This window comes from Berghia stephanieae, chromosome 7, assembly GCF_034508935.2.
Source record: "Berghia stephanieae isolate SIO BIC M18660-M18661 chromosome 7, UCSD_Bste_1.3, whole genome shotgun sequence".
NCBI classification, from domain to species: Eukaryota; Metazoa; Mollusca; class Gastropoda; order Nudibranchia; family Aeolidiidae; genus Berghia; species Berghia stephanieae.
This window is the reverse complement of record NC_088366.1, coordinates 55491072-55511071: the sequence shown is the minus strand read 5'-3', so window position 1 is coordinate 55511071 and position 20000 is coordinate 55491072. Positions and strand designations below refer to the sequence as shown.

The following is a 20000-nucleotide window of genomic DNA, read 5'->3' as shown; positions in this document are numbered from 1 at the left end:
TCTTAGAGTCTTGGAGTCTTGGTCTTAGAGTCTTGGCGTCTCTGAGTCTTAGAGTCTTGGAGTCTTAGAGTCTTGGAGTCTCGGCACCATGGGATTGATTTTACAGTCATATAAATAACAATCAGAAATGGAATGGAAGCTGCAATTTAATCAATGAAGACAGATGATGAGGACGTTTCGGGTTTCCCCTTTTTATCAACAATACATGATGTATGAAACACCAAAGACGAATCAGAGATATTTACCATTTAATTCATCGTATTTTGTTGATAAAGGTGGAAACCGGAAACGTCCACAATATCTGTATTTGTTGATTAAATTGAAATTTCTATTCCATTTCGGATTGTTATTTCTTTCTTCGAGCCTCAAGCAGCAACATTTTCATTATCCGGTTTGTTAGAGTGAAACATCGGGCTTGTGTCTATTGACATTGCTATCATATCGAGAACCAATTTGTATAACAACACTGTTATTGTGAACTAATTATATTTGAGATGATATCCACAAAACACATAGACACCCCCCCCCCACCCTCCTACCCCACCCCCACTCACACATAACACGCATACATACACACACTCACATACGCATACACACAAACATTTAAAAAAAAACACCCCCAAAATACTAAACAAAAACAAAAAACGATAGCTTAAACAAACACTCAGAAAATTCCATGCTATATTTCTCAAATTGAATTAACACTTGTAAGGCCAAGATCAAAAACATTGGCGTGAAGTTCATCTGTCCTACTCTGAGAAAATAAGCAAAAGAAAAAAAAAAAACAAAAAAAAAAACAACAACAAAAACACGAACAAACAAAAATAAATAAAACAAAACAAACAAACAAACAAACAAACAAACAAAAGGTTTTTAAAATCTTTAGTCCAAAAATTTTAGCTTCAAATACAATACTCGCTGTATTCTTACACATCTCTGACGTGTCCTGATTTGCAGGTCTTCTTCTTCTTCTTCTTCTTCTTCTTCTTCTTCTTCTTCTTCTTCTTCTTCTTCTTCTTCTTCTTCTTCGTCGTCCTTCTTCCTTCGTCCTTCGTCCTTCTTCCTTCTTCATTTTTCATTCTTCCTTCTTCAATCTTCATTCTTCCTTCTTCCTTCTTCATGTTTCATTCTTCCTTCTTCAATCTTCATTCTTCCTTCTTCCTTCGTCCTTCGTCCTTCGTCCGTCGTCCTTCGTCCGTCGTCCTTCGTCCTTCGTCCGTCGTCCTTCTTCCTTCTTCATGTTTCATTCTTCCTTCTTCAATCTTCATTCTTTCTTCTTCCTTCGTCCTTCGTCCGTCATCCTTCTTCCTTCTTCCTTCTTCCTTCGTCCGTCGTCCTTCTTCCGTCTTCATTCTTCTTCTTCTTCTTCTTCTTCTTCTTCTTCTTCTTCTTCTTCTTCTTCTTCTTCTTCTTCTTTCTTCTTATCCCGCATTTTGCAGGGTTGCCATAATGAATGCCACATCTCCGTGTTATTTCGGTTCATATCATCATCTTCCTCCAGGCCCAGTTCTTTCATATCGCCCTTTACCCTATCCACCCATCTAGTCTTTAGGCCTCCCTTTTTTTCTTCTTTCCCACTAATTGTATATATCCAATACTTTCCTTCCCACGTACTCCCTCCCTCGTCTCTTAACATATCCGAACAATTTCAATCAATCTTCTCTCATCTTTATTGATACATTCTTCACTTCAGTCAACCTTCGAATTTGCAGGTCTGATAACCCAAATTGTTATGGGCCCAATAATACTCTCAACCAGCGCTAGGCATGTCCATGACAACAATGTTAAATAAAGCCCATAAAAATTGTGCTCGGTTATCAGACCTGCAAATATGTACAGCTAGGCTATCATCTACCATGAGCATCGGATTTTAGCAGGCATTTTGCTTCTCCCAGCCAAAAGCGTGCTAGCATCCAGCAAGTACTGTATGGAAAAAGAAAGCTTTACTTGTCAAACAATGTTTTATCAACCTCAGCAAAGATCTGTATCTCCCATAGTGGGCAGGGGGTACATATTGTGTCTTCTATCCCCTTATATCTGTTTTCCAACATGCTTTCTGTCTTTGTCTTGGAATGGTATTACTTGGTCTTGTGCTGGCCCTGGTTGGAGTCCTGGCTGGGAGGGAAACAGTCAAATTGCATAGTTATTGTTTTGGGAGATGATATTTTTTTCCTTGTAAATCATCTCTCTGTTATGTCTTATTATATTTGTTATTTTGAATGTATAATGTAAGCATTTGAGTGCATTCCTCTTTGTTGGATTTTGTGCTTGTGTCCGGATGGAACTTATAGGTGATCTCAAACTAAGTACATTGGCGGTATGTATGCTCTTGGAATCTACATCTGATCCCTATTTGTACCCAGTTCCCCTATGTCTTACTTTTTCTTGGGTACTTTAATTGTAATTCTAGAACTTTATACTATCCCATTGTCTTCCTTTTTACTGGCGCTGATATAACCTAAATGTGTTGCAAGCGCCGTAAAACCCTTAAAACCAAACAACAAAGAGGTGTATAGGCCGATTCTTAGGATTACGGAACGTAAAAGAGCGAGGATGAATGATCTTTATTGATGTCCAGCATATAAAATTTAGACTATGTGAATAAAATCCCACCACTCTGAAACCTAAAGATCATAATTTACACAAGGTATTATGTATTCAGTCCTACGGAAGATTGGTTTTACGCTTCCAGGGGGACTGGAACCAGTTTTTTTTTTATCACGTTGAAAACGTGGATGATGCATCAAAAATGCAGTAAATAATGAACCAAACACATTTTAAAAAAAAATTTGGCCAGAAAATTAGTCCTTCAAATATCGATGGATTCTTTCTGCTTTCTTCTTCTTTTTTTCTATCTTCTATCTTTCCTTCTTTTCTTCTTCCTTCTTCTTTCTTCTTCTTCTTCTTTCAGCTTATCCCGCATTTTGCAGGGTTGCCATAATGAATGCCACATCTCCGTGTTATTTCTGTTCATATCATCTTTTTAAAAATTAAAAAAAAAAAAAATACCCCCAGCAAATCTCAAACCTGAGACTCCATCCTTGAAGTCCCAGGTTTGAGAGATTTTGACCCTAGGGTCATTATAATTGACCTATTTTTGAAATCGAGCTTTCTGGCCAAAATATACATAATGAGTTATTTACTTGTTGTTTTGTTTTGTATTGTTTTGTTTTTTTTCCAGACAACGCCATCAGTATTTATTGTTCATAGTCGTGACAGATCGTCAAATAGTTCTCATTGTTCTCGTTTCAGGTGAAGGCCACTTGTATGTGAGTAACGGAAGTCACATTCTGCGCATGTCAAAACACCATGACGTATACGAGGACTACGAGTCTGTATATCACCAGGTATGTATTGAAAAAATACTTCTGTATTGTAATGGTATAGCGACGTATCATATCCTTGAATTCATTCATTTTCCTTCATTATTTTTCTCAACGGAACGTTCGTGTTGGGAGATATCGCAAATTTTCTATATCGATACATCGATATTTATCGATGCAATTAGTGCAATGCACTAATATATCGAAATCAATAAAAAAAAATCGATACCCCAATTCACAAAACAGTTCTTTGTTTCTATATTTTGCGGCGATTTGTTTGATATTTGTGGGGAGGGGGGGGGGGGGGGGGGGTTGTTTGTTCTTTTTTTCTTTGTTTATGTTGGGGGGGGGGGGGGGGGGTTGGTTTGGTTTCATTTGGGCGGAATTCGTTATTTGTGTTTTAATTTCAAAAACTTTAAAACAAATAGAGGAAGCATGAAGATACGACATGAATAATTGTTCACGCTCTATAATCGAATAGTTGAAGATAGAATATTGCACCGTAATCGAATAGTTGAAGATAGAGTATGGCACCAATAACAATGGGGCCACAAGACAACTACTACTACTACTACTACTACTACTACTACTACTACTACTACTACTACTACTACTACTACTACTACTACTATACTACTACTACTACTACTACTACTACTATACTACTACTACTACTACTACTACTACTACTATACTACTACTACTACTACTACTTACTACTACTACTACTACTACTACTACTACTACTATACTACTACTACTACTACTACTACTACTACTACTACTACTACTACTATTACTACATCTACTGTTGCTATCATAGCCACTCGTATTAGCTTAAAAACCTTTTGGATCTCTCTCTCTCTCTCTGTCTCTCTCTCTCTCTTTCTCTTTCTCTCTCTCTCCCTCTCTCCCTCTCCTCCTCCTCCTTCTCTCTCTCTCTCTCTCTCTCTCACCCTCTCTCACTCTCTTTTTTTTTCTTTCTTTTTCTTTTTCTTTTTTTCTTTCGCCATTTTTGTCTTTCACTATTTTATTTATTTATTTCGTATTTTCTTCCTTCCTTCCTTTCTTTCTTTCTCTCTTTCTTTCTTTGTTTCTTTACCTTTCTGATACCGTCAACTATCGACTAGCAAGGCTCTTCGTTCTATCATCATTTGTTTCAAAAGGTTTTACAATAATTATGACACTTTCAGTCAGCTTTTATCACCGGCGTCTTCCCATACTAACTACCCTATCATTAAATTCTCCTCATCCCTCCCACCTCATCCCCCTTCTACCATCCCTCCCTAGTCTCCTCTCTCACTCTTGAAAGGTCATGATAACCTTTTTCCAAGGCAGGTAGTTATTACTGCCTTCATTACACAACCACTCACCGTTTTGTCATAATATTGCACCTGCGACCCTTGCAGAACATCTCTGCCAACACCGATGCATCGCATTCGTATCAAAAAAAACCTTTGAAGTCAATATCACATTTACTTTCTTGCTACGAAAAAATAAAAGTCGGTTAGCTAATAGTGATGCTATGCGTTAAGCTAAAATACTCAGAATATCCGCCAATCGGATATAGATGGTTCCAAGATGACGTCACTCATGTCTTTGTTATTGTTTTTTGCCATCCGCGTTTATGAGTAATGCTCACTGAACTGTTTAAACCCGACTATAAACGTTCATGGATACGCAGATTTTTGTGTGTTGGTCCGTTATACTTCCGGATGGCAATGTTATGAGCTTCTTAGCCAAGCGCATACTATCTATAACCGTAGCCATCGTTATGTTATAGATAGAATGCGGTAGGCCAAGGAGTTCACAACATTGCCATCCGGAAGTATAACGGACCAACACACAAACTCTGTGTAACCATGAACTTTTATAGTCTGGTTAATACAGTTTAGTGAGAACAACTCACAAACGCGGATGGCAAAAACAAAAACAAAGGCCTGAGTGACGTCATCTGCATACTATCTATAGCCTGATACTGAAATCCAAAAGGACTGGCAGTTTGGCGTCATTATTTGTTTTTTGCACCGTCTAGTGAGTTGTCGTTAGTAGAGCTCATGGAAACAAGTTATTTCATTGGTTGAACTATTGAATACAACTCACGATTTGTTTTCTTTTGTGGCAAAAGACTGGCATTTTGACGTCATTTTTTGGACAGTATCAGGCCATAACTTTACGAAGGCCACGATATAACGCATCAACACACAAAACTATGTGTTTATTGATTGATATAATTTAGTGAGGAGAACTCAACAAAATGGCTGGCGCCTAAAAATAATAACAAAGAGCTGAGTGACGTCAATTTCGTTCCTTCTATAGAATAGATAGATCGAAGTTGACGTCACTCCGGCTTTTGTTATTGTTTTTTTTTTGCCATCCACGTTTATGAGTAATTCTCACTGAACTGTATTAACCAGACTATAAACGTTTATGGTTACACATAGATTTGTGTGTTTGTCCGTTATACTTCCGGGCAATGTTGTGAGCGTCTTAGCCTAGCGCATACAATTTATAACAAATAATAAATTGAGCTTTTATTTTATATAAGGCAATATCCACTAAACGTGCTCAAAGCGCTTTACAAGGGGTCCCTGGTCAACAGCAACATTTAACATGTAGGACGGGACATAACGCCTGTTTGGCGATATTACAATTTTTCGGACAAAGACAACGTTGTTAACAGCCAGGTACTCATTTTACAACTGAGTACGGTGAGAGAATGTGAGTAAAGAGCCTTTTCCAAGGACTCAACTAAGCATACCTGCCAACCCTTCTGCTTTTGGCGGAATCATTCCTATTGTCACTCTTCTTTATTGTACTATCCGCCATTGTCTCTAAAATTCCGATTTACAAAAATGATGACAATGGTAAGAATAAACAAGTGGTGAAAGAGGTGAAATTCCTATTTTTTTTGTCTCAAATTCCTATTTTCAGGCGTTCTGATAACACTGGAATGTGAAGGGTTGGCAGGTCTGACTATGCGCCGAGCGCGAGGCTCGAACCCAGGATCTTTCGATCCGAAAGCGGCTGTGTGTCATACCACATGACTACGACGTAGTCGCACAGTTATGGTCCTGAAAGACTAGACCAAATATCGGAGCATACTCAATGTCTCAATTGTTTCTATGTTATATGCTCGTGTTGAGAATATTGGCATTTGAGCTTAATTGCTGGCCAACTAACTTCGCGGAGGTTGTGTGTGTTGGACCCGCGATCTCAAGTAGTCGGTGAGAGAGAGAGAGAGAGAGAGAGAGAGGGCTCTAATAATGACTAGGGTTAGAGACGATCTTTTTGGGATCGTGGATAGCTCATACGGTAGAGTTACGCTCTCATCGGCCAGGTGGAGTTGTCGTACCAGTAAGGTCGCGGGTTCAAACCCCCATCACCGCCGCGAAAATATTTTATTCTTTATTGTCTACTGGCACTTTACTACTCACTTCATCTCTTGTGTAGACTGGAAACTATTAGTTTAGGGTAGAGAATGTGTTGTCAAAGAAATGCCCTTTATGAATATTCGTATCTTACGATTTTTTCTCAAATAATCGATATTTCTAATAAATGCCCGAGTTACAAAGACAATGTCATTCATTTATTCAATGTGACTAGTCTCTTCTCTCTCTCTCTCTCTCTCTCTCTCTCTCTCTCTCTCTCTCTCTCTCTTTCTCTTTCTCTCTCTCTCTCTCTCTCTCTCTCTCTCTCTCTCTATATATATATATATATATATATATATATCTGTCTATCCCTCTCTCTATCCCTCTCGCTATCCCTCTCTCTATCACTCTCTCTCGCTCTCTCTCTCTCTCTCACACACACACACACAAACACACACATACACACACAAACACAAACACACACATACACAAACACACTAACACACACAAACACACACACACACAAACACACACACACACACATACACACACAATCGGCTGACATCTTCGATATGATTTATTCCAATACTCGAGTACCAATTACATCATTAATCATGGATCACTATTTCCCACCAAGATTATTCAGAAGTGGGCGGGGCCGCCGTGTGCCGAGGTGATTAATGACGGGAGTTAATGTTCTTTGGTTGTTTACATATGCATCGTAAACAGGATGTAGGAGACTCCTGCCAGGGAAGAGAATGAATGATGGGTACTGCTTGTTTATTGTTCTGATCTTTAGTTCGTGTTTAGTTTGTTTATTAGTGTTTGTTGTTTTGTTTTGTTTTGTTTTGCTTGACTTTACGGTATAGTTATTTTTTGTAAATGTTTCCTTTTTCTTCTCCGTTGATTTCATCTTCATCTTGTTGTTTTTGTAGTACCTTGTTGTTGTTTTTTGTTTTTCTTTGTTCCTGATGTTATTATTGCGGTTGTTGTCGTGTTTTTGTTATTGTTGTTGTTCCTATTCTTCTTTTTCTTCTTCTTCTCCTCCTCCCCCTCCTCCTCTCCCTCCTCCTCTTCCTCCTCCCCCTCCTCCTCTTCCTCCTCCCCCTCCTCCTCTTCCTCCTCCCCCTCCTCCTCTTCCTCCTCCCCCTCCTCCTCTTCCTCCTCCCCCTCCTCCTCTTCCCCCTCCTTCTTTTTCTTCTTCTTCTTCTTCTTCTTCTTCTTCTTCTTCTTCTTCTTCTTCTTCTTCTTCTTCTTCTTCTTCTTCTTCTTCTTCTTCTTCTTCTCCTCCTCCTTCTCCTTCTCCTCCTCCTCCTCCTCCTCCCCCTGATATTCCTCTTCTTCTTCCTCCACCTCCTCCTCTTCCTCCTCCTCTTCCGCCTTCTTCTTCTTCTTCTTGTTCCTGACATCACCCTGCTAAAAGATCAATTCCCGATATTATATGTAACTCAATGTGCTAAGAGGGTACAACACTACAATCACATCATAATAATATCATGATAAATACCAATGGTATAAACGTAGTATAAGAAATTAAAGGTAGGTTGTTGAGGTTACTAACCAGTATATTTCCCAGATGCCACACACCTGTGTTACTATTTGGCGGTGATCTATGCCTCATTCATACTTAGCAAGATTTGGTCTGGGTTTGTTTTTTTTTTGTTGTTTTTTTTTGTGTTGTTTTGTTTTGTTTTTTTTTGGGGGGGGGGGGGGGGGGGTTGTGTGTTGTTTTGTTTTGTTGTTTTAATTGTTTGTTGTTTTTTGTTTTTTTTTTTTGGGGGGGGGGTTGTTCGTTTGCCTTTTGTTTTGTTTTTTGTTTGTTTGTTTTATTTTTTGTCTTTATTTTTATTTATTTTATTATTTTGGGTGTGTGTGTGTGGGGGGGGGGGGGGGGGGGAGTTATGTACCTGACTTTGCCTTCAATTTCATTGGCATATTATCGTACTAATAATATTAGGTGAAACATTATCACCCATCGCCCTGATACGGTATAATGTATTATAGTATAGATAGTGTGCGCTTGGCTAAGGAGTTCACAACATTGCCATCCAGAAGTTTAACGGACCAACGCACAAAACTATGCGTAACCTTAAACGGTTATAATCTGGTTAATACAGTTTAGTGAGAATTACTCACAAAAGCGGATGGCAAAAAACAATAACATAGGCTTGAATGACGTCATCTACGTTCTATCTATACCTGCATATTTCGGACATATTCTATGTCGTAAACATGACATTTTCGCCATAAAGCAATGATCCAAAATTTCCTGGTTCCAAAACAAACAAGCTACTAGTGGATGGCCAACAACAACAACAACAACAACATTACCTCTAACTCACGATAGCAGTTTGGAACAACCCAATGACGAAACCAGATTATCACACTCAACCCTAACACCGACTATATCCGTTGTTTACCCGGGGTTACTTTTACCCCATGTCTATTTATTACATTTTTATGAGACAAATTATAGGCGTAGTATCAAAGCTTATGTTTTTCATTTTTACATATTAATGATAGTTTAATAAAACTATCTATGTACATGCTCATTTTTATAATTTTTTTTCCAATTTTGAAAAGTGTCTAGGATTGAGTGAGTTAATATCACTATCAAACATCAAAGAAAATGTACAACAAGGCACTAACGAAAGGTGAAAATAAAAAGTCTTTGGATATCAGAACAGTCTAATAGGCAGTGGACGTTTTGAGCACAAACCCTTCGTCAGCATAATAATGTGGATTGTCAACAAGATGATGATGATAATAATAATAGTAATAATAATAATAATAATAATAATAATAATAATAATAATAATAATAATAATGATAATAATAAAAATAATAATAATAATAATAATAATAATAATAATAATAATAATAATAATAATAATAATAATAATAATAATAATAATAATGATAATAATAATGATAATAATAATGATGATAATAATAATGATAATAATAATTATAATAATAATTATAATAATGATAATAATAATGATAATGATAATGATAATGATAATAATGATAATGATAATGATAATGATAATAATGATAATAATAATAATAATAATAATAATAATAATAATAATAATAATAATAATAATAATAATAATAATAATAATATGGTTTTTATATAGCACCTTACCCATCAACAAGCTCAATGCGCTTAACAGTAACGTGGCTACTTTCACTCAAACATACAACCACTCAAACATGCAATATGAAACAAAGCAATATAATTCTACAGTGTTACATATCAAAAAGAAGCGTTGGAAGATGTCTTTTAAAGAAATCTGCATCATTACTGTCTCTGATTAACTTGGAAGGGAGTTCCAGATAATGGGTGCCGAATATTCAAACGCATGCTCGTCCATTTTTCGAGTCATTTTTGGCTTCACAAGTCGTATCTATGTGATTATCAGACTTTGATCTCAGATTTCTGGATGGGACGTATCTAGAAAACAGAGACAATTTGATACTTTTCACGGCAAGAACTGTGAAGAACGACCGAGACTGCGAAGTCGGATGACGTCGAAACCGGAAGGCTTTTAAGTCAGTAAGTCAAATTAGTCTACTTAAATTGATGAATATTATTACTATCAATCTATTCATTATCATTATCAAACTATCTGCATTCTATAGATAGTACGCGCTTGGCTAAGAAGCTCACAACATTGCCATCCGGAAGTATAGCCGGCAAAACACACAACTGTGTGTAACCATGAAATTTTGTAGTCTGGTGCTTAATACAGTTTAGTGAGAATTGCTCATAAACGTGGATAGCAAAAAACAATTAATAACAAAGACCAGAGTGGCGTCATCTTCGTTCCATCTATATCACTCACTACCTGTCCCTATTAAACGACAGCCTAAATCATTTGTTCACTCTATCACGATAGATAGAAAGGAAGTTCTTCTGTCTGTCGCATGCTATCTCGGAATTAATGGGATCTCATCGTCACTCATCGGGAATTCCAGGTCTTTCGTGTTGGAATTCCCTCCCTTTGACACCTGGAATTCGTGACGCGTTCAAGGTCAGTGCGTGCAGGTTATAAAGGGACGAAGATCGGAGGAAGCGTTCGTTCATTAGCCGCCCCATAGAGCGTAATGCGTAATGCGTTCATTAACTGGCGGTGTCGATGCGTATCGGGCTATGATAAGAATGATAAACACAAAGGCTGGCTAGCAGGTTAGCCCGGGTTAATAGAGAGCTTTGTCTGGTTATGTTATTGTAGCTTTGGGGTGGACACCGATAAGTGAATGAGAATTATATAATAATAACAAAAATAATAAGCTGCAGACAAATGGTCATCGCTCAACGTACATTTTGTTGAGAACAATCGTCATTGTCATCATCATTATGAAGTTGGTATCATCATCATCATCATCATCATCATCATCATCATCATCATCATCATCATCATCATCATCATCATCACCACCACCACCATCGTCGTCGTCGTCGTCGTCATCATCATCATCATCATCATCATCATCATCATCATCATCATCATCATCATCATCATCATCATCATCACCACCACCACCATCACCATTATCATCATCCTAATCATTTTCAGCTTCAACAATATTTTATATTACTCCACCATCTTCCAATGTGCGACTCCCAAAGTTACGGCTCGTCACAACAAAAACATACATAATTCGTTCTTTTTGCACTTGGTCTCTTACGTTCATACTTAATCAGATTGACTGTCTATAGTCGGGTACTCATTCACACACGAGTCGAGTGAATAAAATCCTATCCCCAAAGACAAAACGCCGTGGCTAGAGCGTTCTTATATGGTTCTTTTGATAAGGATATAGTCAAAATATTCCCATTAAACTTACTTTTATTGATAAAAGTGGATAAAATCGATAAAATTCCTATCTGAAATATTATATTAATGGAGTTTAAACCACCTAACCCAACGTGCACTTATTTAAGGTCTTATAACCCAATTTATGTTAGGCTCATTGATGTAATGGAAATCTCAAAAAAAAAAAAAAAAAAAACAATGACGCAAACTATTGCCCCATTACAACAATGTTAAAAAACTAGGCCCATAATTGCGTTCGGTTGTCAGACCTGCATAAACGTACACGTCGATCATACCCTAAAACATAACAAGCACGACTTTTATGCTATTTATGTTTGTTTTCATTTTTCGCGTTACAGAATTCTGGGCAAACCTCAGTTCTGTTCAAAGAGCTTATCAGTCAAACGTTATCATCACATTAATTCACAGTTCCTTTACACACAATACTATTAAACCCATCTGAAGACGGACTGTGTTTCTCTGACAAACTGACAAAACACACCCTTATTTAATTTTGGCCAATTTTTTTTTAAAACATCCAACTTTTACTTCAAATGTCGAAACGATTTCAGATGACACGCGACATGTCTAAGGGTCTTTAGCCTGAAGGTTCAAACACAGTGTCAAATGGAGATTTTTTGATGAGTTGAGCGCGACGTGCACTTGTTTGGCAGGTCCGACAACCCAATTCATTATGGGCTCATTGTTGTAATGGAAATCTCAACAACAACAAAATAATATTAAATTTTTAAAAATACGCAAAATTTTGTCAATTACAATAATGTTAAACTAGGCCCAAAATTGTGTTGGAATATGAGACCTGCATATATATATATATATATATATATATATATATATATATATATATATATATATATATATATATATATATATATATATACGTCAGGTGAGGGTCATTTATTTAATCTTTCAGTATTTGAAGTTAAAATGTTCTCGCCAATTTCATTTTTCAAAAAATAAAAAAGTATTTTGTTAGTGTAAGTCAAATTGGAATCTATACAGTCAGTGTGTATATATATCACAGGTAATGTTCACCTGTCTGGAAATAAGGAAGAACTCAGTTCTGGAACATGTTAATCCATTACCTGTGTAAGACCGTCCGTCTCGTCTATTTATGTTTACCCGTCTCTTATATTCTACTTGTTTGTTTACGCGATGTTCCGTTAGGACTGTCTGTTTGTTGGTGTGTTTACATGCATGTCTATTCGAGCCTTGTAGCAAAAGGTCGTTGATTGACTTCGCGTACGAGGAACAAGGTCATGGTATTATAATTATTTAATTCAATATTACAATGATTTGCCTGCTATGTGAATGTGGAGCATTTTGAATATTCTCGGGGATTCCGACAGCTCAGTTGTTAGAGCACACATTTCACACGCAAATGGACCGTGATCGATCCCGAGTGTAGTCGAGAATTTTTATTTTCTGAACCTCCTGTCCACCCAGCAGTGAATGGGTAGCTGAGTCTGTTAGATTTTGGCGGAACTTTCTTTGCGATAGACAAACCTCCTACCAAAAGGATAGCAAGCAATTGGTATTGTCCATTTCACGCTATAGAAACCGGGACGAACTCCGGCTCCATGGGCCAAAGGGCTCTGAAGATTCGTTGGATGTTTGTTGTTTTTTAAATTTTTTTATTTTCGATGTTTTGAATGCAAACCACAAACTAATAATGTCAAAGAATAATGAAAATCTATCTACTCATTTATAGCTAAAATCTGATACATTAACACGCAACGCAACACCGGTGCATGCATTCCAGTGAGGAGATAAAAAGAAAATAAAAATCGTAACTAGAATGCGATAAACCACGAACGGCACATCTGAAGGTCATCTGAGATAATGATCGGGGCATGCGTGAAAATACCACCGGATATGACAAAATTGGCATCGTCGCTTATGGGAGTGCGTGCCGCATGTTTACATTGGTTGCTATTCTGACATTCTCAACCTAACAACCTCGTTCGTAAACGGGGGAAACAGGCTTCAACAATCGTGACATCACTTCCCTCGTAATGACGCATAGTAACTGGTTCTAAACTATCGAAACAATGGCGGACGCCCTTATGAAATACTTCTCCGACGAGCATTAAAGTATGTATCCAGAGGAGAAAAACATACATCTGATCATCTGTCTTTTATACATTCTGATCATATGACATGTGAAAAAATATAGCCAGCATGAAGAAGAAAAAGTACCGATTTTCTTTGTTTAGAACCAAGCTGCTCGTTGCTGGGCGGATGTGACATTAGACTATTGAATCCTATTGTCAAAAAATGTTCTGTCAGTTTTGCCTGTAAAAAGAGATTCGGCTATGTGGCCTTGTGGTGTTGTGGTATGACACTTCGATCTCGAGCCAGGAGTCCCGCTCTGAATGGCGTATAGTTGAGTACCTAGAAAAGGCTTTTTAACTCACATTCTCTCATCGTATCCAGGTGTAAAATGAGTACATGGCCGTTACCAGCGTTGTCTTTGTCGGAAAAAAATTGTAATATCGCCTAACAGGCGCCAGCCATGTCTCGTACCCTATTTCCACAAAGGAACTTGAACCACGAACCTCTCGGTACTGAAAAGGGAATGATATACCACCAAATCACTACACCTAATTTAAAAAAATCTTTTTCTATGATATATTGAAAATAATACAAGCATAGATTTTGTCAATCCCCGGATGTTTATTTACATAATGAAGATGATTGATGATGATATAATGAGGAACTTGAACCACGAACCTCAAGGTACAGAAAAGGGAATGATACACCACCAAACCAACCACTACACCGCACATTATCCCCCTTATTTCTTTTAATATATATTGAAAATAATATAAGCATATATTATTGTGTCCATCCCCGGATGATTATTTAATTTACATAATGAAGATAATGATATACTGAGGAACTTGAACCACGAACCTCTCGGTACAGAAAAGGGAATGATATACCACCAAACCACTACACCTCACTTTCTTTTAAATTTCTTTTTCTATGATACAATGAAAATAATACAAGCATAGATTTTGTCAATCCCCGGATGTTTATTTACATAATGAAGATAATTGATGATGATATACTGAGGAACTTGAACCACTAACCTCTCGGTACAGAAAAGGGAATGATATACCACCAAACCACTACACCTCACTTTTTTTAAATTTATTTTTCTATGATATATTGAAAATAATATAAGCATATTATATTACTGTGTCAATCCCTGAATGTTGATTTACATAACGGCGATGACTGATGATGATAAATGATCGTCCTATTTCCAAATATCCAATGAATATTTAAGAGTCTTCGATACACCAGACACGGGATTACAATATAGACGGATATAGACTGGCTCGGGACTGGAAAGACAATAAAAACCTATCTTTATTCTTTATTATAATTTGATTTTGTGTATCACAATATGCTATAATATCTTTATCATTTCCTCCTCTTCGTTTGTGAAGTCTATTTTAGACAACGCTGGTAATGGCGGTGCGGCTATGTGGTCTAGTGGTATGACACTCGCTTTCAGATCGGAAGGTCCTGGGTTCGAGCCTCGCGCTCGGCGCATAGTTGAGTCATTGGAAAAGACTCTTTACTCACATTATCTCGCCGTACTCAGGTGTAAAATGAGTGCCTGGCCGTCAACAGCGTTGTCTCTGTTGGAAAAAAAATGTAATATCGCCTTACAGGCGTCATGTCTCGTTTTACATGTTACGTGTTGCTGTTGGTCAAGGACCCTTTGTAAAGCGATTTGAGCACAACCATAGGAAAATCGTTACATTGTGACATTGTATTGACGTTACCATTTATTCTCTAAACAAAGAAATTCAGGAAAAAGAAAATGTTATCATACTGGAGATAATTGTATATGTACACATGGCGGGTACTATGTCCCAGAGGGACAGTCGGTATCTAGTCGGAATGAAAGGCATCAAGAAAACAGATGTACACATCTGCTGGCGAGACGTAAAGGAACAGGTGTGGTGTGGTGGCCATACTTTACACAGAGTAGGTCTGGTACACTGACCTTATGTTTTATATTACTTTAAAAGTAACATTGTTCGTTTGATGTGTGTACTTTGTGTGTGTGTGTGTGTGTATGTGTGTGTGTGTGTGTGTCCGCCTTTCAATACGATTCAATATTCTGATGTCACCCCGCCTGGCAACGGCGGCCATCTTGGTTCTAAACAAAGAAAATCATTACTTTTTATTTTTCAAGCTGGCTAGAACTTTTCATATGTCTTGTGATCAGAATGTGTAAAAGTCAAAACATGATCAAATTTATGGGGGTTTTTTTTAAACTCTAGTTACCCTTTATACTCGCCGGAGAAATATTTCATACGGGCGTCCGCCATTGTTCAGATAGTTTAGAGCCAGTGTTACTAAGTTACCATGCGTCATTAGGAAGGAAGTGACGTTACGACTATTGAATCCTATTGACCAGATTAACTATCGTACTCTGGAAAAACTCGGGATTTAAAAATTTGGCCAGAAAACTTTCTTCAAATATCGATCAATTCAAATGACCATCATCTTGACAAAAAAACTCTCAAACCTGGGACTTAAAGGAAGACTTCGCGATGTCCCAGTCCCAGGTTTAAGATTTTTTGCCAAGATGAGAGTCATTTAAATCGATTGATAGTTAAAGGACGAGTTTTACTGGTCAAGTTTTTAAATACGAGTTTTTGCAGAGTTTGGCAGTAAATTAGTTAAGGTAATTTGTTTGATGAATATACTTGGGGGGGGGGGGGTTGTGTGTGTGTGTGTGTGTGTGTGTGTGTGAATCCTTTCTTTTAAATGTTCAATAGTTAGATCCTGCTTCATCTCCATTATCTAAATTAATGTCTAAATACCGAATCAATCGGAAATGGCATTTGACCTTTTTTTTTTTTCCTTCTCGATTTTATTTTTATCCATAGAATCAATAGTCCAACATTATCACATGTCAGTCATGTCTTTATTGTTTTTTTAATTTAAAAAATAAATTTGAAGTGAAATGAATTTTAGGTTTAGATCTCGGTAATATCCAGCCCAATCTGGTAGATTGTGGGTTTTTTGTTTTTAAAAAAATATATTTATCATTTCCTTAAAATGTTTGATGATCTTATTTCAACTCCCTTACTTACGGAAATACCGATCAATCCATAGGAAAATGACTTTTGACATTTTCTTACCAATAAAAGTCATGTGACCCTTCGCCTCAAAACGGTATTAGGTCGGGATGGTTAAGATGTTGAAAATTGAATTTATAGCCAGAAATATCATGCTTAAGTTTGGTTTATATGCTTTATAGAGAAGAAGGAATATCATATTTTACTGTGCTTAATACCAACGTTTCATATTTTTGACCAGTTTAACTATAATTTGACTTTTTAGCATCTGGTCCATCCCGACATAATACCGTTTTGAGACGTTGGGTCACATATGCATAGTGTTTGAAGACCAGTCCTAGATAGTGACAGATCAGAGTGTATATTTTGATAGATGGGGCAGAACTCCCAGTTGCAATGCAGAGGGCCGCGTCTGTTTTGTCTACAAGAGATGACGCCCCTGCACGGGTGACTTATTATTAGCCAGATGCAGAACACATGACAGGGTTTGTTTCTGTTCACTCGTGGTGCTGTCTGGCGCGGCAAGGTTATCTATGTATAATAAGACGGACTTCCTTTATTTGTTTCAGATATTTTTTTTTTTTAAATTGAGCTTTATATAGCGCAATATCCACTAAATGTGTTCAAAGCGCTTTACAAGGGGTCCCTGGTCAACCACAACACTTAACATGTAGGCCGAGACATGACGCCTGTTAGGCGATATTACAATTTTCGGACAAAGACGTGTCTCTGTCCGGGAAAAAATTGTAATATCGCCTAACAGGCGTCATGTCTGGGCCTACATGTTAAGTGTTGTGGTTGGCCAGGGACCCTTTGTAAAGCGCTTTGAGTACGTTTAGTGGATATTGCGCTATATAAAATCTCAATTTTTTTTAACAATAAGAGATTATGAAGTGAGTAGGAAAGTGCCAGAAGACAATAAAGAATAAAAATTTCCCGCCGGCGATGGGGGTTTGAACCCGCGACCTTACTTTTTATTTTTAAACTTTGCCGACGACTGGACATCAAGATGGACGCCACACGAGGAACGTTTTTTAGTGTTAACTGTTTTTATTGCTTGCTCGCTTTTATGTTTATCGTTATCTATAATGAATAAGCCTTTTTAGACAAACTAACGTGAAAGAAAGGGAAGGAAGAACCGTATGTTATGCCTCAGGGTAGATTTTTATCCTTTATTTACATCGTCTGCTGCTGTCTGCAGTCATAAAAACATAGGAACCAATAATGAAAGACATTGTTAAACCGTTTTGCTCGACAATATAGTAAAATCGGCCATTTTCCGACAAAATAATAGTTTTGCTGAAAATTTGTCCAAAAACTTTTTTTTGTTCAATTATAGATAGAACGAAGATGACGTCACTCATTTATTTGTTATTGTTTTTTTGTTGTTGTCTTTTTTTGTTTGTTTTTTTTTTTTTTGCCATCCCCGTTTATGAGTAATTCTCACTAAACTGTATTAGCCAGACTATAACGGTTCAAGCTTACACATAGTTTAGTGTGTTGGTCCGTTATACAACCGGATGGCAATGTTGTGAGCGTATTAGCCAATCGCATACTATCTATAGACCGATTAAAATGGCATTAAACTTGCCAAAAAAAAAAAAAAAAATTATAAAAACGTCTTTAAACTTATACAAGTAAAAACTAATAATTTTTTTTTTTTAAATAGAGTATTTATATAGGACAGGCAGTTGCTACCTCATGTGCTCAAACCGCTTGTACAAGGGGATCCTAGCCAACAGCAACACTTAACTTGTAGGACAAGACATGACGCCTACTAGGCGCGGCGATATTACAATCAATTTTTTTCGACAGAGACAACGCTGTTAACGACAGGGTATTCATTTTACACCTGAGTACAGTGAGAGAATATGAGTGAAAAGCCTCTTCCAAAGATCTCAATTATGAGCAGCTCAGAGAGGGAACTCAAACCCTAGAACTTCCGGTCCGAAGGGGAATGCCATATCTCAAGAGCACATTGCCGCACTTAGTTGCAATTTTGTTGCAAAACAAAACACTGCTTTTATAATTTTTTTATTGACAATTAAAAGCTCAATTTTATTATATTTTTAAAGGTAATCCTTCAGAAACTTTAAGGGCCATGGAGCCGGAGTTTATCCAGGTTTCTAAAGCTTGCAAAAGACAATAGCAATTGCTTGCTACCGTTTGGATAGGACGCTAGCCTAACTCAAAGAACTTTCCGACAGATCTAAACAGACCCAGCTACCCAATCCCAGCTGGGTGGACAGGGAGGGGGAGGGGGGGGGGGGTCAGAAAAAATCTCGACTGCACCGGGGATCGATCTCGGTCCCTTTGCGTGTGATGCTAGTGAGTGCTCTTCCAACTGAGCTATCGAGACCCTCTTCCCCCCCCCCCTCCTCCCCACCCCACCCCATCCCTTCCAATTTTATTGATTTGTGATTAAATATTTTTTTTTATTAAGAAAGTAGACTTGTAAAAGAAATCTGGCCTAAATGAATAAAAAGTATTTTGACCATGGATGTGGCAGAAATATCCTGGTGGATCAGGGTTGCCAGATTAATTTAAGGCATTCTGCCAACTGGATTTAAAAATCTGCCAAATACCACAAAAATCTGCCAAACCGTACTATTTATAGTACCCCCTTTGGAAACTCATCAGTTTTGTTAAATGAAAAATTCGCAAGGCCGATGTCATAATTTTTTTTCTTCATTTCCCAAGTTTAAAAAAAAATCACTTATCCATAAAAATTGCCATGGAAAACGTGTAGTAGACCTATACATTCATTCCTAGGCCTCGGAAATAAAATCTGCCAAATATCTGCCAAACTGCCAAACCGATTTTTCTCTGCCAGACGACTTCAAATTCTGCCAAAAAAAAAAAAAAGGACATTTGGCAGAAAATCTCCCAATATGGCAACCCTGTGGTGGATCTGTTTTGTCTGGAACCTTGTAAGTGGCTCAAAGTAATTTACTCGGGAAGGTTCTCGGAGATCTTCTGAAAACAAAAGTATATACGATAGTAGTTACTGTTATTTCTTCTTTGGAGACGGTAAAAAGTTTTTTCTTTGAAAGCAAAATCAATTCAATTTGTTTTGGACTACGGATGATTTGGATATGAGAATTGGACTTTGTTTATTTATATTTTCTTGTCTTTAGGGAATGGGATTAGCGGAAGAGTAGCGTCCACGCATGCGCACAACCAAGATGACGTTCTCTCTCTAATAACTTTTCCGCCGGTAACGTCACAGACTATGGCTGACGTCCAATCAAGGGACGCTACTCTTCCGCTAATCTCATTCCCTATATTAAGTGAGAAGTGGCGACACACTATTATTATTGTTTTGGTTATTTGCTCCTTATATATACCTCG

At 37.4% G+C, this 20000-nt stretch overlaps 1 protein-coding gene across 2 annotated transcripts in view; it reads left to right on the top strand.

Moving 5' to 3' along the window:
* Nucleotides 1-20000, top strand: part of LOC144977518 (uncharacterized) — a 277462-nt gene that overhangs the window by 76997 nt on the left and 180465 nt on the right. For both annotated transcript variants that reach the window (XM_078922821.1, XM_078922820.1), the window contains exon 3: nt 3253-3347. In XM_078922821.1, the coding sequence (XP_078778947.1) occupies nt 3253-3347 (95 nt within the window). The remainder of the gene's footprint in view (nt 1-3252; nt 3348-20000) is intronic.